Genomic DNA, 26,887 nt, shown 5'->3' on the forward strand with positions numbered 1-26,887 from the left:
AGCAGGCAAGTCAGATTTATTTTTGTCATCTGTTATTTACTTTTCAAAATGCTGTTGAGTTACTTTGCTTTCCTAACTCTATGACATGGAGAGAGTAAATATTAACAGCCCCTACTTTAAATTAAGCAAACGGAAGTGGGAGAAGTGAAGTCTAAGGTCTCCTGGGTGAATAGTGATAGAACCAGTCTCAGCGTCAGGTCTAGAAGCATGTGGGCTATTGGGTAATCTCTGTCTGTCTGTCGTCTGTCTGTCTATCCCTCTTCCTCCTCACATTTACACATGCATTAAAGAGGAAGGATATAAGGTAATATGAGACCAAAGCAGGGCTCAAAACATATGGGCTTTTAAAGCAGATTATATCAAATGGAGCCCGGCACGGTGGCACAGTACTTACAATCTCAGCACTTGGAAGGTAGAGGCAGGAGTATCAAGGGTTCAGGGTCATCCTTGGTTGCCTAGTAGTCAAGCTTGGCCTAGATACAAGAGACCCTGCTTCAAAAATCTAAAGCCAATTTTTTTTTTCTTAAAAGCCTAAGTATAAATGGTTGCTGATTGTGGCTCAGGAAAGGTAAAAACTTGCTTGTTACCGTACACTCTATTCTGTTTATACATCTTTATTATGAACATATATGTTTACTGGTTCAGTCAATAACCAATTAAGATGCTCATCTGGGTAGTCACTGAAAAGAGACAATGGAGTCCTAGAGAAATTTTTTAAGCCACCCACTCTTTCCCCTTCAATCCCTCTCCAAACACAGTTAAGGTTTCCCTAAGTGTTGTGCCCCCACATCAAGTGAGACCAGCAATCTCCATTGTTATATTCTGCTCCACAGTGCCCAGAGAGTGCACAAGGTGACAGTATAGAGCCCCAGCACAGCAAGGTAGATTCGGAAGAGCAGCTGATCAAAGTGGTACAGGATGGCCAGCCAATCCACCTCCTTCTGGTAAACCTGATCCCGAGTTCGGAGAGAGTTGTTGATGGATTGGAGCTGGAGCCAGACTTCCTGCAGAGTATCCGACTGAACCAGGTGCTCCTGGTGGACAGGGGACTCTATGTGATAGAGGAAAACACTCTAGATGAGCTGTCAAGAAGGAAGGCCCAGAGAACCTGGCAGAGCTGTCCTGTGTCAAGAGAGGTGTGTGTAGGCTATACCTATCTAGGAGATTTCCTGAGCTAGGATAGATAGTTCTTAAATTTCTTTATATAAAGCAACCAGAACCCAACCATTCGTATTCCTTCCCACCTTTCTGTATGTAGTGTGATGTGTGTGTGTGTATAAAGTGTGATGTATAATGTGTGTGTATGTAGGTAGTGTGATGTGTGGTGTGTGATGTGTGTATAGTGTGATGTGTGTGTATAGTGTGATGTGTGTGTATAGTGTGATGTGTGTGTATAAAGTGTACAGTGTCTGTGTGTGTATAGTGATGTATGTTGTGTGTGCAAACATGTTTGTATGCCAGAATGCTACAATTTTTGAGTTCATAGCTCAGTCACTGTGGTAGAAATGAAGCAAACTAGAGGTGACTGAAAGCCTGACCTTCAAGCTAAAATGACCTCCCAGCAGGAAGTCACCTTCAGTCTGCAGAAGAAATCTCAAACTCAGAACAGGGGTTGAAAAGCTGGAGTTTCCCATTATTCATGCTGGCCAGACTGGCTGGGAGATTCCCCAGGACCCAGGTGCTCAGCACAACAAAGCAAACAGGGTGGGGATCACAAGGCTTCTCACAAACCTGTTGTCTCAGCACTTGGAGCCCACAGGTGCAACCTAGACTCATCCACGTCAGAGTCTCCTCGAAGGCAAAGAAGAGGCCGTTCTTGCCCACTGTGTCGCTCCTCGTGGAGGAATTTGATCAACAAGATGGACTTGGATAAGCTGAGAACCAAGAGGGCCATGCAGACGGTAAAGAAGACCCCTGGGGAAGAAAGGGATTTGGCTGTATTCAGTCTACCATTTGTGCAATACCAGATCTTGGCCAGGAATGGTTATAAGGGGGTGTCCGATGACACCCGAGCTGCTTACCAATCAGAGACGTACACCCTGTGCTCCTCGGCACCTCATCAGACATGTTGACCCTGAAGACTGTGTAGCCCACCAGCACATTGGTCTTGAATATAATTCTTGCACGGCAGTTAGGGGGCAGGTAGAAGCTCCCCAGGTCCACGAGCATCAGGAAGATGCTAGGAATCAAGAGGCTCACAACATAGGCCAATGGGCATCTGCGAATCACCACCTAGCAGAAGACGAGGAAGTTCTTCCATCTAAACAAACAGTCTAACACTGGGCTGAGCCTGTAGTCCTTAAGACCCAGCCCTTGTGAATAATGCAAAATGGCTATGTAGTTTATGTTTGAGGCAACTGGGTGTGCTGGGAAATGCCTGGAACCTCAGAATGTGGGGAGCAGGACCAGGAGGATTGCTATGAGATGGAAGCCAGCCTCGACTACATAACAAGACCCTGTCTCGAACAAAACAAACACATACACACAAGGCTATTTTGTGATTCAAAAAAATGGAAAGTTTTCAGAGAGACCTAACAATGTTGCGTGTGTGTGTGTGTGTGTGTGTGTGTGTGTGTGTGTGCATGCAGATGTGTGTCCATTTATAGGCATGCAGAATCCAGAGCAGGATGCCAGGTGTCTTCCTTTATCATTCTCTGACTCACTGCCTGAGACAGGGTATCTCACTGAACCAGAAGCTCAGCACTTTGGCCTGGCTGGCTTGCTTACAAGTTCTCTGGATCTGCCCATCTCTGTCCACCAATCTTGGGCTGATAACCTGGAGGGTAGCTCAGTTGATAGGGTGCCTGCCTACCATGGGCAAAGTCCTAGATTCTATCCCCTGATCTGCATAAACTGGATGATCTGGCATACACCTGTAATCCCAACATTGGGGAGGTAGAGGCAAGATCAAGGCCCCTTCTCTGAGGTGGTGATTTCCCCTCAGGGCTGACAATAAGGCCTCTCTGGTGGTGGACATTCAATAAAGTCTGACGGGGCAAACCAATATCCTGGTCCCTTTGCTGTTTGATTTGCACCAGCACACTGCTTAACAGCTCCCGTCTCTTGGATTTGCCAGACAATGTGACACTTGACTACTTTCTATGTGTTAGATCATGTGCTGGAGGCTTTTTCATCTATTGTATCATTTATTTTATTCTCATTATCAACTTCTTGGATAGGTAACCTTACCTTGTACCCTTAAGAAAGCTGAGTCAGTGGCTGAGGTGTAATGTAACCCCACACCTTCTGATTCCTGGTGCTCATTCCTCAGCTACAGCCTAGCTACAAATCTGGATCTGCCCAGATGTGGAAGAGGAGGCATTATTAATTTTTTTCTCTCTCATCTCCACATCCTGCTTTGGGAGAAAAAGTACAAAGAAAGGAACACAAAGGAGGTACAGAGGCCTGAGATGGAGTGGGGCGGGGCAGCTTGGCTGGGGGAGTTCACACACCTTGTTGATGAGAGTTGAGGCTCCATAGTCATTGGATCTGAAACCATGCCCCGACTCAGTGGAGCTTGGCAGGCCAGAGCTGTTCGGTGGATTGTAATCTGGCTGTGGTCTTTCACATTAAACATAATTGGCTACAAATATCTACACCAGTGCAACACACATCGCTTTGTAATAATTTGGTTAAAACACATTTCTACCAAAGGGCCGTCAACAAGAAAAAAAACACAATGAACTATCATCAACCTACATCTCTGTTGGGCTGTGACTTAGACAGCCTTGGGAGGTGGGGTAGGAGGAGGGGCATTGAGATGCTGGTGATCTGGTCTCTTAGAGTGGGAGTTGGAGAGGTCATACCTGGTCAGGTAGAGGAAAGAAAGTAAGATCACCCTTGGAGACTTCATGGCAGAGATTGCATGAGAAGGGGGAAAAAGTCTATGAGTATTGCCCTAAAGAAAAGCACAGGGCAGGAGCTCGCCAACTACAGCCGGATAGGGAAGGAAGCAGCATAGGACCTAACTAGTCCCTCTGAATGTGGGTGACAGTGGCGCCAGGATTTATTTCTACTGCTTGTACTGGCTTTTCAGGAACCCATTCTCTTTGGATGGAGACCTTGCTCAGCCTAGATATAGTAGGGAGGGCCTTGGACCCTCCCCAAAGCAGTGTGCTTTACCCTCTCTGAGGAATGAATGGGGGTGGGGTGGGGAGGAAGGTAGAGGGAATGGGAGTGGGGGGACTGGGAACTGGGATTGGTATGTAAAAAAAAAAAAGATAATTTGTTTTCGTTTTATAAAAGAAAGGAAAAAAAGAAAAGCACAAGGCATGTTGGTTAAGGGGGAAGGGCCCAGATCTGTAGTCAAGGAAATAGAACCTATGTATGTAAATCTATTGTTATCCCAACTGATTGTCCGCTCTCTTTTCCTTTGTCCAGCAAACACTGAGCATGAGGAGGCTGCTGACATACTACTGTAAATACGAGAGACATAATGTCATAAGTAGGATAAGTCCCTGTCCTAGCCTGGTCTTAGGAGTTTGGGAGCCGTACTCTGGTGGCTAGTGTTTGAAAAGTCTATGGGGTAGAAAGAAATCTTGCTCCAGAATGAACCAAAACCAGAGTCCCTATCTCATTTGCATGATGCCACTAAAGACTTCCTAAGCTTAGCCTTTATTTTATGCAGAGATTGAACCTAGGGCTTCCTGCATGCTAGACAAATTATCTACCGACTGAGCTATATAGCTCCTTGGGCAGATTGTGATGTCTATAATAGATACCAAGAGCCTTTCTTATTCATCTCTGTACCTTTTATGTCTGTCATTGTCCTTGTTAGCTTAGTCTTTCTGACACAGCTTAGAGTCATCTGAGAGGAAAGCCTGGACAGAGGAATTGTCTGGATCAGATTGGTCTGTGGGAATGTATGCGGAAGATTGCCTTGATTATTACTTGATGCAGGAGGGCTATGCCCACTGTGGGTGGCACTATCCCCAGGCAGGTGGTCCTGGGCTATATGAGAAAATTAGCTAAGAACGAGCCTGGGAATGAACAAGCCAGCAAGCCAGCAAGCCAGCAAGTCAGCAAGCCAGCAAGCCAAGTCCCTCAATGGTTTCTGCCTTGAGTTCCTACCCTGACTTCCTTTGGTGATAGATTGTAACCTGGAAGTTTGCACCAAATAAACCCTTTCCTCCCCAAGAAGCTTTTGGTCACAGTGCTGTGCCCCAGCAACAGAGATTAAACTCCAACTATCATTACTTCTGAAATGTTCACTGAACTCCATCAGAATTGGTTAATAAGGCTACCTTTAGCTTCAGTCAACTGGAGATGTGAGATTAGCCCAAATGGTGGGCGTCCTGTTGGGGTCAGTCTTCATACGGACATCACCTGAGAACCCACGACTCCTGCTTCTGCTCAGAGGAATGTGTCACCTGCTCAGCGTGACACTGTTCTCTGTAAGCCTGCCCTACCCAGAGCCCATCATTCCTAATGGGCTAGAGGAGCTGGTGCCTTTAAATTCCACAGCAAAGGAAGAAAAAGCACTTTAGTTTCAGCCTGTGTTCTCCATTAGACACCCTTCAGGTGTTAGCAATATTATGCCACAATTTCATTATCCATTAAAGCCAGGTAATAATAAGTACACAAAGGTATTTGGAGCCTATTGATGTTAATGAAAGAGATCAATCTAATTCAGAATGTGTGTGTGGAGAGCTCCTTGGAGATGGAATGGGCCCCAAGGTTAGCCTCTAATTGCCTCCTTGATGGTAGACCCCACCAGTACTCAATTTTGCATGACCGTCTTTATGACATACTTGGAATTTTGACGCCCAGACTCATGCTCCATACAGAAGCCCATTTTCCTCCCCTCCCAAATCCCTCCTCATACCCCTGGTTCAGAAGGAATGGGAAAGTTGTTGCCTTTTAAGCAAGAGCCTTGTCCCAGAGCGAGGACTTTGGAGATGCAGACTGTGGGTCTTGTGATTATCACATTCCTTGAGCAACCCTAGGATGGCTCTAGAGTTCAAGCTTCCCCCCCCCTCCTTCCTGTTTTCCCTCCCTTCTCTTCCTTGGAAGGGTGTCCTCTCAAGTATGAGCTGCATCCACGTTATTGATCAAGAGTTTTTGAAGGACACTAGAATCCTTGGATCCTAAATTTAGAGCATTCAATGGAAATCTCAATAAACTCACCTTAATCTAGAAAAGACATGAGAATCATGATAGAAAAAAAAGATTGAGCGAGGCATCTCTCTTTCCCAAATTCCCTTTTCATTTCCCCAGTACTCTGTAAGTTTCCAGTACCTGGTGAGTTCTCATTCAGCATCAGGGTATCTTGATTGGCCCTTTCCATCCAAAATGACTTCTAGATTTTCTCCCTACATCTGCCCACTCCTACAAGGTTATACAGAAACAGAATGTCTATCCTGCCATTTTCTGGGAAGCAGCACCTCTAATAATGTTTTGGAGGTAATCTCCCCCCTCCCATGGCTGTTGGATTGGGTCCCAGGCTGTACACAAACATCCTTACAGGGAGAAGAGCTTTGTCTGGGACTCCTGTGCAATGCAGTTGGATTCTAAAACATTGGTGGTTCCCTGTGATAAGCACCAGTGGCTGTGATTGCAATGCCATCCTGAGCATTTGATGCCAGATAGATGGTAGCTGTGTGTGTTAGTGTGGAATGATCCTGTGTTTTGAAGAGAATGTTGTCTCTCTTGCCTGTTCCAACTGTCCCCAGCATGGCCTGGGACACAGCAGGTGATTAGATTAAGAGAAAGATGGTCCTTTACCATCAGGACACCAGTGAGAGCACTGTTGGCACAGAGTTAAACTCCAAATGCTACAACACAGGCCAAGGGCTTTCGAATGACACCAGGACGCCTTGGTTGCTAAATGCAGAATGTCTTACATGGTATGAAAACAATGAAGCCAGGCATGGGGCACATGGCAGCCATGGAAAGGCGTGGAGGTTGGGAGAGATGGAAACCAGCAAGCATTCTGGAATATGCGAGTCTTTCCAAAGCTGCTGGATCACTTCTGAGTCTGGCTAATATAATCTGTGACTTTACTCAGGATTTTTTTGGGGGGGGGGGGGGATTTGGTTCCAGAGAATCAGGTGAAAGCTAGCCTGGCCAGGTAATCCACCTTGACCCCCAGGGCAAAGACACCTTGGGGAAAACTTCCAGGGCAGGAAATCAAATGCATATATCCCTACCTCCAGTACGCCTTCATAGAAACACCCTAACAGAGAGGAACCGGACTATGGTTCCTGCATGGAGGGACACCTCTCAGGAAGCAGTGCTTGCCTTCTCTCTTATTCCAAATGGGTCCAGCTACCCTCAAGAAGACAAGCTAATATTTAGGGGAAAGGATGGCATGTAACGTGTAACTGGAGAGAGAGAGAGAGAGAGAGAGAGAGAGAGAGAGAGAGAGAGAACACAAGGGTATATCCACACTCACACTCCCATTTACCTGCCGCTCACGCCTTTGTCTCCGTGCAGTGTAGGTAATGGTGTGTGCAGCACTCCGTGGAGTGCTTGGTAGGTGACTGGTTCCACCTTGCACTTGCCATTCCCTCGCATTTCCCTTTAATGCTCTCCATTATTTGGGCTGCATTAATAATGTTTGCAGGCTGATATCTTTAAAATTAATGAGGTGTTTACTCTTAGCCAAGAAACTCATTGAAATTAAAAAAAAAAAAGCTTTCTTCCCCCTACTCTCTTTCTCTTTCTAAGAACGAGTGGACAAGAACTGCGGATGTGGTTCAGTGGTAGAATGCTCGCCTAGTGTGAGCAAGGCCCTTACTTGAGCCGTAGGATCACAAAACAAAGAAGAGAGGGCAGGCAGGCCACAATGGACACTCTTGATCCCTTGCTCCACAGGCGTGTTTTGTTTTGTGATGGGCTGCTAGCCGAGGAGTAGCCATGAGGGAGGCTCAAACCCCAGTGCTTTAAGGCGCTGGCTTCACAGGTTTTCTAGAAAACAGACACCTTTCAGGCAATGGAGGCCATTCATGTCCTCAGGATCCCTGATCTCTTTGCATCAGCCCTCAGTCTGACCTGCAGGCTCCTCATTCCCAAGGCTTGATTCCAGAGAGATCCACGACACAGGCACTCCTGACCTGTTTGAAGTACCTATTTTTCAACTGAATTTATTCTCTGCCATGGATACCATCCCCCTGCCTTGTCACAAATACCACCTTCACTGTGCGAAGTAAAGCAGGGCTCTCTGCCAAGTTCTAGCGTTGAGAGTCTCCTGGTGATGTGAGTCTGCCCGTGACCATGGCAGGGTGGTTTGCTAGGAAAGCCAGAGAAACAGAAGCTTGGCAGGAAAAGTGGTGAGCACCACTGTCCTTCTCCCAGAGCTCCTCAAGACAGACAAATTTCCCTGGGTACAGTTTGACCAGGCATGCATTAGAGTACCGTGGCTTCCACCATGGCCTGGTCAGCAGTTGTTGCCTCTGACCCCGAAGCTACTTACTTGTTCTACCTGTGTCTGTCTGTCTGTCTGTCTCTCTCTCTCTCTCTTTCTCTCTCTCTTTCTTTCTCTTGTCTTTTCTCTCTCCTTCCCTCCCTCCCTCCCTCCCTCTCCTTTCCTTTTCTTTCTTTTTACAAAATAGGGTCTCATGTAGCCCAGGCTAGCCTCAAAGTTGATCTAATTCTCTGGTCTCTTCCTAGTGCTGGTATCACATATGTGTGTTATCATGCTTGGTTTATGTCTACCAATGATAAACCCCAGGGCTTATTGTAAATTATCAACTCAGTTACGTCCCCAGCCCCACTCATTGTTTCTGTGGGTCATGCAGATGACTACTGGCTAATTCCTTCAGATATTCAAGTTAGTAATATGATCATTTTCTGCATCTGCATCTGAAATTAATTGATAATTTTCTCAATTAAAAATGGGACAATTATGTTGATGAGACAGGTTTTGTTTTGTTTCGTTTTGTTTTCTTCCAGTTCCTTGTAATGCTGATGGTGTACACTGCTTTGGGCATTATCCTCAGTGGCAATTAGAAGTGATAATGTTTGTGTAAGCCAAAAGGTTTGAAGGCTTCTGCTGTGAGGTGGGTCAGATCTCTGGAGTCTACACACTGTTCTCTCTGATTCCCTTGTAGATTATGGTGGTAACCTGGTGACTCGGGATCTCTGCTCTCAAATACTGCAGCTCAGGGGTATGGGCAGAGCCATCTCAACATGCTATTCTCAGGTAATAATGAGGATATGCAATAAAGCAGATCCCGCAGCTCAATAGATAAAGCCACAGACTGCAGAGACGTGAAGACCGGGTAGGAAGGAGAACCTACGTTAAATTGAATCTGTGCGAAGTTTCCAGCGCTGTTCCTCAGGATGTGGTATGTGGAAGACACTGAGAGCAGTTGCCACTCACTGTCATTCAGAAATGACCTTTTGTCATTCTCAATGTCTTCCTTAGTCCTCAGAAAGCCCAGGTCTATGTCTTCCACTAAAAAAAAAAATAACAGAAACAATGGGCTTCCTGAGGGAGAACCAGGAGCCAGCACCCCCCACTTACCCAACCCCCAGTTTGAGCCTTTCTGTTTTATCCTGACCACACGCACAGTATCACCAGTGTTTGAGTTACAGAGTAGAGGCGGGGGTGAGGGGAGGACCAAAAATAGTTTAATCTTTTGTTAAACTATGAATTTGAAGTTGAAGCCTGCTCTCCACAGTGCATGAAGCGTGTTCTGTGACTTTTAGAACATCCTCAATGATGATAGAATCCTGATATCATAATAACAAATTAAAAGCACCGGTTATAACATTGTACCTTGTCTGAATTCTAGGAAAACCCACTGCAATAATACATTTTTTGAGGCAGAGTCTTGTGTGTCCCAGGTAAACTCAAGTTCTCTCTATAGCCAAAGAATTTCTGATCCTCTTGCCTCCACCTCCAAAGTGCTGAAATTTCAAGCACGTGCTACCACATCCAGCTGAGGTTTAGATTTTTAAACAATCAACCACGTGTAAGAGTAAAATAGATCTGACGTTAATGTCATTTCACCCATGTGTGCCCACACAGCATAGGTACTGCCAGCAGACTGCGTCTCTTGTGGTTCATTTACCTGTGTGCAGAATGCTGTGGAAGGTGAGGCTGCAGTTCTGGATGTCAAAGGGAAAGGCGTACGTCTGCAAACTGCATGCGGAGACCACCTGGATGGGCTTGTGGTTACTAATGGTTCCAGAAGAGTTCACATACACATAGGGAAGGTCGGGAGATCTTTCAAGGTCCACACTACAGGAAACACAAGAGAACCTGTTATGGAGAGAACCTTAGTCTTTTCCAAACATACACAAAACTTACTATGTGGTGGTAGTGACCCTGAGACCCAAAGTAAGACCTAGGAAAAAAGAAAAAGAAAAAGGATAGAATGATATTTCCCATGAGGTGACTCACCCTTACAGACACTCTCAGAAATAACAAGTCTCATCAATTAACTCACCTGCTACAACTACAACATAAACAATAACTCCAAGTACCATTGATCAAATATGTATCTTTTAAAAGAATTATTTTATTTTAAATTATACGTATATGGGGATGGTATGCTCACATGAATGCAGATGCTCACAGAGACCAGAAGAGAGCATCAAATCCCCAGGAGCCAAGTTACAGGAGGTTATGAGCTACCCAATGTAGGTGCTGGGAACTGAATCCCGGGTCCTCTGGAAAGCAGGACGTACTCTTAACTACTCTTAACTCTGAAGTCATCTCTCTAGCCTCCAAATTTGCATCCTGAATCATGTCAACTCGTGGCCATTCCATTCTGAATATTCCCCATAGTATAACCACAGTAACCAGAGAAAACAAAAGTATAGCAACAATGACTGAAAGTAATTGGCATTTGGCCCGAACAGGTGAATCAACCCAAAGGTCACAGAAATACACCCCCAGAACACTTACAACTCATTGATGATGATGTCGGGGGCCCAGATGGCACTGAGAGGGAGAGAGATTTCTTGAATGTCATCAAACAGGCTAGAGTTCCAGGATAAAAACTTATCATTCCAAACCTGTTAAGAGCAGTCAAGCAGGAAGCAGCAACATGAGAAAGCTTAAGTGTACTGTCATAACTGAGAACTGATCCAGTCACCAGCCCCGTGGTGTGCTCTGTTAGGGGGAAGGAAATCCGTTCTATGGTTACACCCTTGAATGAATGTGGTCTCTCTGAGCAAAGGGACTATCTCCCTAGTGGCAGTACCTCCTCCTTAGGATAACCACATTTTGCGGTAGATCCTGATCAGGAACCCAGAACGCAGAGGGGGAAGGAGAATGAATGGATTACCTCTTGGTACCACACGCTCGTCTTTAATTTTTGATTCTGTACATCCTGCAGAACAAAAAAGAAAAAAAAAACCATCCTCACAGAATCTGAGCACATGAGCAAGCGAAGGCAAGTGCATGAGCATCCCCACGACATCTCAGCACATCAATTATCAGAGGCAAGCACAAACATCTGACAATTTAAGAGGGAGGAAAATCAAACCCAACCAACCAAAGCTGATTTTAAAAACATTACCTAGCTTCCTTGATACCCTAGTATCCTCAGTTCCCGCTTATCTTGCACACCTGTGGCTTTGCATGTTGCTCTATTATCCAGGACAAAATAGCGCTCTAACCGCACTTAACATTTTGAGTGATTTTTCTAATCTCTTTTCCTGCTTTAATTAGTTACTCTGCCATTAATCAAACTTAAAAAAAATGATACGTATGTCTTAGCCAATATTGTGCTGAAAAGATGAGACCAAGCTCCTACTTCTAATCAAGATATTATTCATAATCTTTCAATGAAAGCTATCTGCACTGACACATGCAGACATCTCTGTTAAGTTACTTTGTGCTTAAATGTGTCTGCTTATGAAACAGACTTGATGAGCTCAATACAGGTGAGGTACACTTTCTTGACAACAGATGTAGTTTTTCCATGTCTGTAATAACTCGGTGATGGTTTCTAAATTAAAGAAAGTATTGAATGTGGGTGAGACATGCCTTCATGTATATTTGTGAGCCACGTTCAGGCCTGGTGCCAATGAAAGCCAGAAATGGACACTGGACTTCTTGAAATTGGAGCTACAGATGATTGTGAGCTACCTGTGGGTTCTGAGAATTGAACCCAGATACGTTGGAAGAACAGTGCTCTTAACCACTGAGTTACCTTTCCAGCGCCTTGGTGATATTTTGTTAAAGATCCCCCCACCCCTGCCCAAACAGCAGCAGCAGTAACAACAACAGCAACAAAATCCTCTTTACCAGCATTCTCCACATCTAACCTAGTAAAGGACAATCCAAAAGTAAGATGTTCTTGGAGATTAAAAGAGAAGGGTTATTTCACACACATCATATTGAACAACTATTAACTATAAAAATGGATCACAAGCCTGAATGTTTGAGCTAAGACTAGAAAACTCAGACTCTTGGGATTTTAAATTAGGTGATGTTTTCTTAGATATGAGGGCAAAAGCAACAAATGAAAAAAGTGGGATTTTTATCAAAATCAGAAAGCTTTTTGTGTGGTGTAGAGAAATGGCTCAGCAGTTAAGAGCACTTGCTGCTCTTGTAGGGGACCCGAGTTTGGTTCCCATACTCGCATCTGGCAGCTCACAATGACCTGTGACTACAGTTTCTCGGGCTCTAATGGCCTCTTCTGGCCTGCATCAACACCTGCACACATAAAAACATGCAGGCACGCACACACACACATATAAAAATAAATATAAATATTTTAGGATTGGAGAGATAGCTCAGCAGTTAAGAGAGCTTGTTGCTCTTCCAGAGGAATCTGTGCCAGGATTTAACACCCTCTTCTGGATTCTGAGGACACTGTGTACATGTGGCGCGTGGATCTATGTGCAGGCAAACACTCATACACTTTAAATAAAATTTTAAAAAAATAAATTTATAAAAGTTGACAAAATGAGGCATTAAAACATCTAAATATCATCATCATCATCATTATTGTGTGTTAAGTGATGTGGGAACATATATGCCAAAGCACGTGTGTTGAAGTCAGAGAACAACTTTCAATAGTCCCCACCTTCTACTGTGAGTTCTGTTGTGTGTGGGGGGGGGAACAAGTGTTTGACCCGCTGAACCATCTCACCAGCCCCAAGACATCACAAGATATACCAAAGAAACACAAACACAAACATTCATAAGAGACTCCATAAACAAATGCATACCGGAGGACCAGAAAACCTAGAGCAGATGGGTAACTTGCTAAGTAAAGTGTGAAAGTTGAACCACAAGCTCACTAAAACCTCGTTAGAGTAGAGCTTGGCGATCCACTCCTGTGGTCCCATCACTCCAGCGGCAGAGGCAGGAGGAGGACCCAATATTCAAAGTCATCCTCAGCTATATAAGTAGCTTAAGGCTTGCCTGAAACATGTGAGACCCAGTCTTTAAAAGCTAATCGGGGAACTGAAGCGATAGCTTAGTGACTGAGAGTAGTGCTCTTGCAGGAGACCTGAGTTCGGTTCCTTCTGCCCCATCTCCCAAGCGCTGGGACTACCAGCATGCACCATGCCCAGTTTATGCCAGGGTGAGGGAAAGAACCCAGGGCTTCTTGCACACTAAGCAAGCACTCCCCAGCTGAGCTACCTCCCAAGCCCGAAGGAAACCCAATAAACTTTTTGAATTAAAGTTTCCCCTTTTTACAGTCAAGAAAGTGGGTGGTTACTGAATATGCATTTCTAGGTACAGCAGGAAAGAAGAAAGAGCAAGCAGATAAGGAACCCTGTTTCCAGGCTCAACAAAGGCTGCTTTGAACTCATGGGAACTACAGATTTTTATGGACTTTAAATAGATACTTGAGAGAGGCAGGTTTTAAAGTGGTATGCAAAGCGAAAAGATTGGAATTCACAAATATTTCCCCAAGGAACAGCTTGTAGAAGGACCAGTGGGGACCCCCAGCCAAGATTGGCTCAGCGGGGGTTCTGGAAGGTTTTCTTTTTTTTTAAGTCTTCTATTGAGAGCACAAGATCAGAGGATACCACTCACTTCACTTCCTTGGGAAATGTGTGAGCCAAGTAATTCTGGAATAGATCATGCCATACTCACCCAAGTAATGCTAGGCTTAGTGACCCTCAATGAGGATTCCCTACAAACACGTATTTGTAAAACTCCAGAACGCAGTTCATATTAATGGAAACAGTCGTTAACTATGCTCACAGGATTACGGCTGTGTGTTTGTGCACAGGCACACTCGTGCCGTAGTGTGAGTGTAGAGGTCAGAGGACAGCCTTGGCACTGGGGTCGCTCCTTCCTCTGTGTAGGCTCTGAGGATGGAGCTCAGGTCCTCAGGCTTGGGGCAAGCTCCTTTACCTGTTGAGGGTCTCACAGGAATCTTATCTCATTTCAGTAACTCCATTTTCCTTACTGGTTTGTCTGTCACTGACCTAGCACCCTATAAACGCCTCTCATTGATCTGGATAGCTGGGAAGAGGACCTCTCTGTTCCCATGGCTCCTTTTCGCTATCATTTGGTCCAGCTGATTCGATTGCCAGCCATATTGATACCGTCACTTATTTTCCTCTTCTTGCCTACTGCTTTGTTGTTTTACACCTAGAAATGATATTTACACTTTTTTTGGGTCCTAGAATCTTATGGGGGTGGCTGGGAAGATTCATCATTCAGTCCTAAAGAATGCGATGTCAAAAAGTAGTTTGAGGCTAAAACTAACAATTTTTTTTTTTTTTTTTTGTCAAAGAAACAAGTTTCCCAATGCCAGCTGGTGAGTGTAATTGGTTCTCTGGTGGCATTATTCACAGCTCTTCCCTCTGCGTGCCTCTCTTTTTTCTTTTGATACCTTCCATCTTGCTTGTTAAAAGCAAAGGATATTTCCGAGAATTGGAATTCATTAGTCTTTCTAACAGAGGGAGTCTATTTAGATCTAAATTGGTGGTTAGCAAATATACAGATAATTCCCTCACATTCTTATTTATCTTTCCTAGTTCCGGAGACTATGGAAACAGATGCCTGAACGTCTGGCTGGGAGGCTCCAGTCAATGGGCTGGAATACAAAGGTATCCGGAATTCGGAATTGACAAAACTCAATAGAAACAAATTGGAACTCTTCACTGTTGAGTAGATTATCTCTATAATCAGATTTCCCCAAGGAACTCGTAATACTCAGAAATTCGAAGACAAGACTGTAGGCTTTTCCATAAACAAAACAGGAGGCAAAACATGCGATGCGAGGCGAGGTGCTGCGATGGGAGCCAGGCTGCGCGTGCTTCATTCAGCACGAGTTGCTAGCAGTACAGCTGCTGGCAGAGGCGCCCGGCAAGTTCGCTGTTCACAGCGGGAGCATCTTCCTCCGGACAGAATCTGCGAGCGAATTTATCAGAACCCTCACAACTGTTCCTAGGGCTGCAACTACCTTTGTCTGGCTCATCTACATATAACAGTGACATTTGTAAAATGTCTCCGGAGTAACCCAGTCATCAATAGAGACAAACTTAGAGTCGGTGTTTTTTTGTTTTTTTTTTTAAGTCACTATCTATTTTACAGTATCGATCTAGCATCTTGGAAGCAAAATAAATCACAATGCATGTGCATGTGGTGGGAAATAAGAACACAAGCGACGAAGACTTTCTATCAAGAAACTTGTAACAGCTTAGGGATATGTAGCTGTAGTGATGCACGCTATAGCCCCAGAACTCAAAGGTTTTCGGGGGTGGAACAGCTGCTCGGTTCAGGACAGCACTTGCTTGCCTGTTTGGCATACAGCTGTTGTCAAATTGACACAAACCTGGATATGAGGAGGAGGTATCTCACCGGAAGAAACACCTCCATCAGATTGGTCTGGGCGCATATCTGGGGGCATGTTTTCTTAATTGCTGATTAATGAAAGAGAGTCCAGCCCACTTTGGGTGGTACCATCATCCCTGGACAGGTGGGCCTGGGCTATATAATAGCTAGGCTTAGAGGAGCGTGTCTTTAATTTCAGAACTGGGAGGTAGAACTTGCTCTACATAGTGAGTTCCAGGACAGCAAGGACTGTGAAGAGAGATCTTGTCTCAAAAGAAAGAAGAAGAAGAAGAAGAAGAAGAAGAAGAAGAAGAAGAAGAAGAAGAAGAAGAAGAAGAAGAAGAAGAAGAAGAAAGAAAGGAAAAGAAAGAGAAAAGAAAAGAAAAACTGAGCAAGCCAGAAGGAGCAATGCAGTAAGCTTTAACTCCTTACTCCAGTTTCTTGCCTTGGCTTCTCTTCTTGCTGGGCTCTAACCTGTAAGTCAAACAAACCCTTTCCTCCCCAGTTTGTCTTTGGTCAGTGTTTTATCACAGTCACAAAAAGAACAGTTGTGAACATAAAGACCTGAGTCTAATCCTCCAGAACCTATGATGTTAAAACAATGAAAAGTGCTGGAAGCAGTGGCTCACCCTTAAAATTCAAGAGCTTTGAAGGCAGAAAAGGTGGATTCCTGGGGCTCTTCTGTGAGCCAGTGTAGTCTACTTGAGGCGTTCCAGATCAGGGAGAGACTCTATGTTAAAAAGAGAACAAGCCAGGCGGTGGTGGTGCACACCTTTAATCCTAGCACTCAGGAAGGCAGAAGCAGGCAGATCTCTGTGAGTTCAAGGTTAGCCTAGTCTACAGAGTGAGTTCCAAGACAGCCAGAGGGTGATACACAGAGAAACCTTGTCTCGAAAAACCAACAAAAAAAAAAGGAAAGAAAGAAAAGAAAAGAAAGAAAACAGACAAAGTGAATGGAATGATAACTGACATCATCTGAGGAATGATAGCTGAGGGCCTGTGAGATGGCTCAGCAACTTCTGATGCCTGCCACAAAGCTGGGACCCACGTAACAGGAGAGAACTGACTCACACTGCCCATTGTGACTCAAACACACACACACACACACACACACTATATATATGGCAGTGAGGTTACTCTCTGGCTTCCACAAGCATCCACAGCACCCGTACACAACTTCACATGCATGAATATGCTTGAACACACATACACATGCAATAGAAAATTGACTCAAAAAAAAAAAGAACAGAAAGAATTGACTGAACCTAATTGTGAATTATGTGTAACCTAGTCCAGTAACAAACAAATATATGTTACAACATGGGGTGGGAGAGCCATATTTTCAGTTGTTTCATTACCTAAAATAATAATATGATTTTGCTTTCTTTTACCAAGGCAGGAAGATCTAGATTTTAAAGTTCAATTTGACATCCTTGCTCTAAGGGAAAATATTAATGTAAAGATCTTATTTTTTTTTCTATATTTATCTCCAAATAAGCCACTGAAGGCAAAGCTGAGCAGTTCTACTTTATCTTAATCAATATAAAATCAAAAGAAAAAATTTAAGGAAGCAGCTGAGAGCCATTCTAACCTCTTCTAGAGCTCATTATCCACCTGCCCTAAGGTTTCACATGACATAACTCTTGTTGTGTGCCGTTTAGTTATTTGTTGGTTTGTTTGTATTTATTGAGATAGAATTTCTTGCAGTCTCTCAGGTTTGGCTTCATACTCACAGCAATCCTCCTGCTTCGCAATCCTCCTGCTTCCGTCTCCCGAGTGTTGGGATCACAGGTGTACACCACCCTGGCACTCATACTGTGTGTCTTTATTCGGATCATGCTTAACGTTGGACTCTAGGAAGCGAGATGTCCCTAATAATCCGCTGATAACTACAGGGTGAGGAACTGTATCTCTTCTAGCCAAGGGACATGTTAGCCGCAAGAAATTAAGTCTCCAAAAATTCTCGTTCAATATCCAATTAAAAAAGACTTTAAAAAAGGGACCTTAAAGGGGTTATCTATTAGGAATGTGTGACACTAGGCCTATCGGGTGGGGATTCTCTTGACATTAAATTAAACAACCCCGTCTAAGATCATAGACTGGCCCTTTCACTAGGTTATGGGAAAGTCAAACTGAGAAAGGAGAAAGTTAGGGGCTGGAGCTATGGCTCAGCGGGCTAGAGCAGGTGCTGCTCTTCCAGAGGACTTGGGTTTGATTTCCCTGCACCCACATGATGACTCATAAGTGTTTATAACTCCAGTTCCAGGGGATCAGCCGCCCTCTTCTGGCCTCCACAGATCCAGAGACAAATCACTCATACACATATAAAAAAAATAAATCTTTTTTAAAAAGGAAAAGTGAAATTTCTTGTTGAAAGGAGGAATTTGGGGAGTATTGATTGATTGATAGAATCTTGTGTATCTTAGGCTGGCACTATCTTGCCATGTAGCCAAGACTGGCCCTGAACTTCTGATACTCTTGTTTATGGCTCCACAGTGTTGGGCTTACAGCATACACTACCATGCTTATAATCCTAGCACCCAGGAAGCTGATGCAGGAGGATTGCCACAAGTTCCAGACTAGTCTGAGGTATGTAATGAACTCCATACAATCCTGGGTTTCACAGCAAGATACTGTTCTTAAGAAACAAACACACACAAAAATAGGAGATTCTGTGATTTACTGCAGAAAAATGGGTAGGGATACAATTAGAGTATTGTATCATGGTGCATGTCTATAATCCCAGTATTTGGGAGATAGAGCAGAAGAATCATGAGCTAAAAGACACCCTCAGCTACATAGTGAGTTCAAATCCAGCCTGAGTTACATGAGACCCTACCTCAAATAACAAAAACAATATTAAAATGTTTAAAAATATTTTTAACATTTATTAAAAATGTATAAGATACTTGAGACAGAGAAGGACAGAAGGAACAGATGAACAAAACCAGAATTCTAGAAACAAACAGCAGCATAGTGTTGGCAAGTGAACAAGATAACATCAATTAAAATAGGAAAAAATAAAATAGGTTTCAGACCAGTTAGAAACACAAGAGCAATGACCTAGCACACTACAGAGCAGCAGCAGGGAGTGGACTGTCACCACACAGAGCAGACGAGCTTGGGAGAAGTGACATGAGGGGGCGGCTCATCTGTGGCTGCCATGCCCACTGTCGCTTTGTAGTGGACTAAATAGCTATGTTTGGTGGGGGGAGGGAGACCTAGCCTTTTTATAAAAAAAAAAGTGAAATACAGGTTTATGGCTGTAATCTCAATACTTGGGAGGCTGAGGCAGGAGGATTTGCTAAGAACTGGAGCCCACTTTGGGCTACATATAGAGACACTGTCTCTAAAACAAACAAACACAAACAAACAAAAAACCAAATCAAACAAACAGAAAGGATCAGAGGTCTAAGGTCACACATATGTGGTTCCATGTTTATGATTTGCTTGAAGTATAAAGGTTGAGAGCAGGGCTGGGGACAGCTCAGTTACAGAAGAGTGAGGATCAGACTTGGAATCCTAGGACCCATTTAAAGTCAGACACATTAGCAAGAATTGTAATTCCAGTTTTCCTATTGTGGATGGAGCCAGAGGGAGGGGAATCCCCCAGAAAGAAGCCCAAAAGCCAGACTGACATATGCAGAAATAAATAACAGAGAGACCCTGTCTCAAACATGGTAAGGAAGATGAGGTCCAGTAGCCAAGGTTGTCCTCTGACCTCTATATATGTGCTGTGGCATGCATGCCTTTACACACACACACACACACACACACACACACACACACACAGTCTGTAGACAGCTCAGCATAGCCCTGGGATGACAGTGCACCGGGGCAACTTTGTTACGGTGGTGAGTGCGCTAAGAGGACAGCTACTGTTCAGACATCGAGTGTCCTCCGAAGACAGTGTGTGCTGGCTACTTTTATGCCAACTGGGTACAAGCTAGAGTCATCTGGGAAGAAGGTATCTTAACTGAGAATATGTCTCCATAGGATTGGCCTGTAGGCAATTCTGTACGGTATTTTTTTTTCTTTGATTGATGTGGGAAGGCTCAGCCCAGTGTGGGTGCTGCCAACCCTAGACAGGTGGTCCTGGGTATAAGAAAGCAGGCTGAGGGAGTTGTGAGGAGTAACCAGTGAGCAGCATTCCTTCATGACTTCCGAGTGAGCTCCTACCTCCGGGTTCCTGCCATACTTGAGTTCCTGCCCTGACTTCTTCAGTGTTGGGTTGTGACCTGGCAGTTGGAAGATGAAATAAACCCTCTCTTCTCAAGCTGCTTTTGGTCGTAGTGTTTTTATCACAGCAATAGTAGCCTCACCTAGGATAGAGTGTTGAAGGCTGGGTGGACAGAGTGCTGCTATTGAAAGGTCATGAAACCCTTAAAAGGTGGGGCCTGGTAAGAGGTGTCTTCCTCACTGGAATCTGCCATTGAAGGTGGGGCCTGGTAAGAGGTGTCTTCCTCACTGGAATCTGCCATTGAAGGGGACTTGGACCCCTCCTGCTCTTCTCCACATGAGGTGAATGTCTTTGTTCCGAGGCATGTTCCTGTGGTAAGTGCTGCTGAAGGCCCCAAAGTAACGAAACCCACTAACCAAACAATGGAACCTCCAAAACCCTGAGCTGAAACAAGGTTTTGTTTTTGTTTGTTTTTAAAGATTTATTTATTTATTTATTTATATTTATTTATTTTTATTTATTTATACAGTGTTCTGCCTGCATGTATGCCTGCAGGCCAGAAGAGGGCACCAGATCTCATTATAGATGGTTGTGAGCCACCATGTGGTTGCTGGGGGGTTAAACTCAGGACCTCTGGAAGAGATGGCAATACTCTTCGGCACCGAGTCACCTCTCCAGCCCCCTGTTTCTGTTTTTGTTGTTGTTTTTCATAGGGTCTCAAATGAGTCCTCCCAGCTTCTAATAACAGTCTAGAAAAAGCCCTTTACACATTCACAATAATCAGGGGGGACATTTTTCCTTTTTCCTTTTTCAAATTTCAGACAGTAAGTAGTGGATCTAACAAGCAAACCCTTTCTCATCAGGCAAGTGCTCAACCATCCAACTGTAACCCCAGACCTGGTTGTCTACGATAATATGCCATTATCACTAACAATGGAAAAGATAAGTAAATCAGCTCCATCTCCAAAATAATCCAGACTCTTCCTAGTACCAGCAGTCCAGCCAGAGTCTCGGGACTAGAACTCCATCCAGGCTTCTGCATGAAGCACAGGGCACAATAAGAGGCTGGCTGTGGTCCCAGTGCTCAGGAAGCAAAGGCAGAAGGATCAGAAGCACAATGCCATCCTTAGTGAGTTTGGGGCCAATCTGGGCTACACGAGACCTGTCTCAATCAATCAATAGTTCGATCAGTCAACCCACCAGAACAGCAAGAGCAAGCAAGGGCAGGCTAGTCCTTACCACATCCAATACAGCATGGACACATAGGTCCAGGTAGACAGTGGTGGCCTCAGCCGAGTTGTAAACTGGCCTGACATCCTTGTGATACTGCCGTAAGAGCTGCCTGGTGAGACGATGCAGAGAGGGAGTCCTGGGATGAGGAGTTGCTGTGCCTAGGATACCTAGAAAAGAAAGCTGTCTCTGTGAAGATGAAGACAATGAGCATCTTTAGGGAGCGGTAGACAGACCGTGTGGGACATGGTGGCTCTCTGTGTGATAATCAACTGACTCTAGGCTGTCCAAATTCACAGGCAGTTGGTGAGCTTTCTAGTAGATACTTACTTAAAGTAAGCTGACAGCCCAAGTTCCCTGTGAGGGCTAATCTTGGCTGTTGGTGTAAATTCAAATGAGGAATTGCCTCTGGCAGGCTGACTTGTAAGCACGTCTGTGGGAGATCATCTTGACTATTAATTGATACAGAAGGGTGTGGCCCATTGTGGGCACTCTCATCTGTGGGCAGGGTGTCTAGGCCATTTAAGAACGGCAAGTGATCCAGAGCCTGGGAGCAAGCAAGCCAGTAAGCAGTGTTCCCCCATGGTATCTGCTTCAGTTCCTGCCTTAAGGACTTTTCTTGATAGGGGACTGTAACCTGCAAGATGAACACGCTGCTTTAGGTTATAGCGTTTATGACACAACAGGAAAACAAACTAGAATATGCCCTCAAAAGAGACTGAATTGTAAAGAAGCGACTGCATCTTCAGGAATGCAAACGGTACCTAGAGTTCCGTTTCACAGTGCTCATACCGAGACAGGACTCTGTCTCTGCTCCTGTCATGTACTCTGCTGGTATGACGAAAAAATTCACCTACACCCTTAGCCCAAAGTTAACCCCCATGTTGGTTTGTGTTTGTGAGTGTGGGCAGGTACATGTACCACATGGAAGACATTTGGTGTCCCAATCCATCACTCTTTGACTTACTCCCCTGAGATAAGATCTCTCATTGAGCATGGACCTAGACTAACAACCAGCAAGCCCCTGTGACTCTCATGTCTTTGTTCCCTGCAGTGCTGAAGTTATAGGTCATACAGAGCCATGCCCAGCCTTTTCCATAAACACCGGGGATTCAAACTCAGGTCCTTATGCTTTGAAACAAAACCACTCTTACTCACTGAGCTGCCTCCCCAGGCCTGTGTTTTATTTTTCCTTTCTTTTGATTTCCCACGTGTAATGGACAATCCATTGATCCCAAAGATCGGCGTGGATTCCCACATAATGAAGTCAATGAGAGTTCAATTCATGCTCTTTTGTTTCCACTGAAAAATCTATTTTCTCACATCATCTGTCCTTGACTAAAATGTACTTGTCAGAAAAACGAGATCTTTGCTTTGGGAAAATTCTCCCTGGCTTCAGGAAACAATCATTTCCTCTGATTCAGGAATCTTGATTTGTTAGGAGTCACGATTGGTGTTGAGGCAGGAGAAAGCAAGCAAGGGAAACAAACATCAGGGATTGGAAGTGACAGATTTGTGAAGGCTCTCAAATTGCAAAAAGATATTGTGTCCACAAGCTTCGCCAATCCTTGGGGATTTTGAAGCTTCGATAAGTCATTGGGCTAAAGCCAATTGCACACCTCCCCTCCTACACTGCATGGGATGAAAGCTGTCTGAGGTGTCCTGGGTGTGGATTGGCCCTATTCTGATGAATCCCTGAAGGTCTGAGGAATCCAGCAGGAAAGTGAATGATCTAGATCACTTCTCCCTGTGCAACAATCCTGTTTGGACCCATTTCTTTATGAATTAAGTCATGTTACTGCTGCCACAAGTAGCAATTTCTATGATTTATCAATGTCAGAGAGGTGGAAATCAAAATGGCCAATGACGGACGATGCTGGAGTCGTCATCCCAGGCTGGTAGTGGGCAGAGAAACATATGCTTTCGTTATCATCAGAACTGTGAATTTAATGAGCATTTTAACTCGCTGTCTGTTCACCCATAAAGAAGCTTAGGGTGGGATCAGCTATTTGGGCATGCAGGACGAAGGTGGGTGGCTTTCACGGGACATCATTTTTAAGGTTTGTGTGAATTGTTATCATCAAAACATGCGGTGTGACTCTCTATCTGAGAACATTGCTCACTGCTGTACCCCAGGGAGGGGAAGTAGGGAGTATCAAACCAGGCAACCCCATGATCCCCCCTACAAAGTTTGCTTTGGGCAGCAGCTTTTTTTTCCCCTCTCTTGGGAATCCACAATTCAAGTCTCAGTTGGAAAAATTCTGAAATGGGCATGATTCAACCCAGGAAATAGAGGTGGATAAGTTATAATGCTGAGAGGTGAAGGTACGTTCTTTGTACCTTCCGCTCAAAGGGACCCAAATCTCTCTCTCTCTCTCTCTCTCTCTCTCTCTCTCTCTCTCTCTCTCTCTCTCTCCATCTATCTCTCTCCTATCTTATCTAAGAAATAATCCATAGGTCTCCTGGAGAAGATAGACCCATGCTTTCTAGAAGGTGTCAAAAGCCTAGGTACAAAGAGAAAGTTTTGCAGGCTAGGACTAGGAACAAAGAGAAAGATAAAAAGCAAATGAAAGTAAGCTCACATAAGTGCAAAGAGAACCGAGCTCTGGCATAAGCTGGGAGGAAATAATAAATTGCATTTCTACTATGAATGCAAATTTGCCCAAGGAGAAAGATCAATTACAGGAGAGAGATTAAGGATTTAAGTGACCATTAATTAGCAGCAAATGATGCCCTCTTGAAAGCTAATGTGACATTCACACAGCACTAAATGACTCAAAGTTCAAGGCTGTTTCCATAGACACTGATGGAAGCTATTGTCGGGCTCAGGAGAGATTCCTGGCCAACCCTGTCTCCTCAGGTCCAGATAACCAGCTTCCCTTAAGTCACTTGTATTGTTTCTGGAGAATGAATCTATTCGGGACTGAGCTATGAAGTGTTTGGTGGTGAACAGATTTAAAAAGACAATACGAATACAAAGGCAGGCATGGTGGTACATGTCTGGAATCCCAGCCCTCAGAAACTGAGGTGGGGAATCACAAATCTGAGGATAGCCTGGACTACATACTGAGTTACAAGCCAGACTGGACTAGAGACTGAGTCCCTGCTCAAAAATGACAGCAACAACAACAACAACAAAAAAAAAAGTGTTCTTTCTTTTTCACTTGTTTTGTTTGGGTATGGTGAGTGTGTGTGTGTGTGTGTGTGTGTGTGTGTGTGTGTGTGTGAAGAAGGCACAATTATTACAGATTCAGTGAAAGTACAGATGCCCAGGGCCATAGCTTCCAAATTAGGGGCTGGCGCTGAAGCACAGCTGGTCTGCATTCAGAGAACAACCTCGTAGGCATGACACGATCGTGACCTGGCTGTCTAAAAATATTAGGACCAGCACTGAATACGCCCTTGGAAGGAAAACCGATACACCCTGCACAGTGTCTATTACTGAGCAGAAGCAGTCAGTGGTCTTTCCGGAGCCCGTGCTTCTGGGTTGATAATATCTTACATTTGTGCTACACATTACGCTTCCACGGTCTGATCTTGGTGAATATTCCAGATAAAAACCAACTTAAGGGTATGAGGGTGAGCATCCATAAATAGAGTGCTTAGAGTGCTTGCCTAGCACACATGAAGGCATGGGTCCCTCCCTCGGCATCACATACACAGGACGAGATGGTGCACAGCTGTAGCCTAGAATTTGAGAGGCAGGAGGATAAGAATTCAGTGTTCGGGTATACAGTAAGTTCAAGGCTAACCCAGGCTATATAAGGCCCTGAAAAACTGCCTAAAGAATGAATTGACTTATGTGGGTCAGTGAATAGTGAGGCTGGAGGGGTACAAGCCTCATCCCTAGCACACGCTCAGTGCAGAGGACAAAAACCAGTTCTGCTGTAGTACAATGTCAGATTCCTTTGCCACAGATGCCCTCCGTGTGATTTACGAGGAGGCCTCAGTCATTAGACCCTGCTAAAACCTTGTTCCTGTCCCGCTGAGTACAGAACATCAGAGGGAAAGCTGGTAAGAAGGATCTCCTGAGGCTTCTGGATGTCGGTTCTCTATTTTATCTCATTTTCATGTTGATAGTTATTTTCTGCAAAGAAATCCATTTGGCATTAATGAAATTTCCTCTGTTTTACTCCTATAATTAAGATAGGCTTTTATCCTTGAAGTTAAATGTCCAGGATATCTGTGCTATTTTTTTTCTCTACCAAACAGAAAGAAAAAAAAAACATTTCCAGTGTTTTCTTCCTTTCTCTTTAATTTCCCAGCTTTCTAGCTACCAAATGTCTTTATTTCCTTTCCATAACTGACTTGCATAACTACTTGCAGTTATATTTTAAACTTTGAGAATTTAGACCCAAGTTCTAGGAGCACCCTCAAAAAGGAAGAGTATGAGGGGGATGCTGGAAGAAAGTAGCGTGTTAGAAATCACCAACAGTTGGAATGTAGGAAAAGACACTTTAACAGATTAGTCCCAGTGCTGCTTCTCCACATTCTTAACACTGTGAGCCTGTAATACAGTTCGTGTCATGGTGACCCCCAACCATAAAGTTATTTTTTGTTGCTACTTCATAAACGTAATTTTGCTACTGTTATGAATTGTAATGTAAATATCTGTGTTTTCTGGTTGTCTTAGGCAGCCCCTGTGAAAGGGTGGTTTGGCCCCCTAAAGGGATCACGACTCATGTGTTGAGAACCACTGGATTAGAGAAGGGGATGTAAGAAGAAGAGAATGATGCATACCCAGGTGTGGGTACGGATCTCCCACAGATGCTTCATTTATACACTCTTTTTAAAAAATCAATTGCATCCTAACTAAAACAATTCAATTCAGCATAGTGAATGTTACCATGGAAATATCATTCCATACATTAAAACACATACAATCTCTAAAGTATTTTGAGAGAAACCATACACTCAAAACTTGCATGTTTTTGCAGCTGCTGTTAGCAATGTATTAGCCAGGTCTATAGTTTCTGTAAAGCTGGACTTAAACACTGCAATATCAAGACAGTATGCAGGTATCTCCAGTTGAGATATATCCAAGGGACTCTTCCTCTGCTCAGCTAAAGGCTTATATTAATGCCAAGACTATCTAGGATACTAAAACCCGCTCTCCGTTCATATCTGAAAGAGATTGCCCCATGTTTAATGCAAATTACCACAGTGAGCCGGATTTCCTCAGACATGAAGATTTGCCCACCAACTGTAATGTTTCAGGGTGAATTTTCACCTATATAAAAAGTCCCAGTAACAATAACAAAAAAACAAAACAAAAAAAAAAAAAAAAAAAGCCGGGCGGTGGTGGCGCACGCCTTTAATCCCAGCACTCGGGAGGCAGAGGTAGGCGGATCTCTGTGAGTTCGAGACCAGCCTGGTCTACAGAGCTAGTTCCAGGAGAGGCTCCAAAGCCACAGAGAAACCCTGTCTCGAAAAAACAAAACAAAACAAAACAAAAAAAAAAAAAGTCCCAGGGCACGATGCTGTACAGCTGTGTATGATTGTGTGTGGGAGGGGACATAGAGACATACGCTGGTCTCTCTCCTAGGACTAGCATTCAACAGAGTATGAATAAAAAGGAATGACTCTGAGGTGTTCCCGCTCCGTGTGGACACCGCACTGCGAGAGCTAAGACAGTGCCCAGTCTAACCATGGGCAGGACTTACCTACAGCAGCCACCAGGAGGCAGGACCGCAGAAGACTCATCGCACTTGCCAGCTGAGCTGGGGCAGGGACCAGAGAAGAGGAGTGACTATGGGGTGGCTCAGTTTTGTATCGCT

At 44.3% G+C, this 26,887-nt stretch overlaps 1 protein-coding gene across 1 annotated transcript; it reads right to left on the reverse strand.

Moving 5' to 3' along the window:
• Htr3b (5-hydroxytryptamine receptor 3B) lies at nt 1-26,887 on the reverse strand. Its single transcript, XM_041638683.1, has 9 exons — nt 26,774-26,887; nt 21,120-21,280; nt 11,238-11,282; nt 10,856-10,965; nt 10,017-10,186; nt 9,240-9,397; nt 2,022-2,232; nt 1,732-1,914; nt 1-1,051 (listed from the first exon to the last, which is right to left on the reverse strand). Exons 1-9 carry the CDS (start codon nt 26,811-26,813, stop codon nt 816-818), a joined length of 1,314 nt encoding a protein of 437 aa, XP_041494617.1. The 5' UTR covers nt 26,814-26,887; the 3' UTR covers nt 1-815.

Source organism: Microtus oregoni, unplaced genomic scaffold (assembly GCF_018167655.1).
Source record: "Microtus oregoni isolate MIOR12 unplaced genomic scaffold, Mior012 000055F_ref0000237, whole genome shotgun sequence".
Taxonomy (NCBI): domain Eukaryota; kingdom Metazoa; phylum Chordata; class Mammalia; order Rodentia; family Cricetidae; genus Microtus; species Microtus oregoni.

Bases quoted from the DNA above. Each gene is read 5' to 3' on its own strand.
- Htr3b (XM_041638683.1), bottom strand. From the start codon at position 26,813: ATGAGTCTTCTGCGGTCCTGCCTCCTGGTGGCTGCTGTAG. The intron at 21,281-26,773 runs GTAAGTCCTGCC...TTTCTTTTCTAG, and splicing joins CCTCCTGGTGGCTGCTGTAG to GTATCCTAGGCACAGCAACT. The intron at 9,398-10,016 runs GTAAATGAACCA...TTTTTTTTTTAG, and splicing joins CCACAGCATTCTGCACACAG to TGGAAGACATAGACCTGGGC.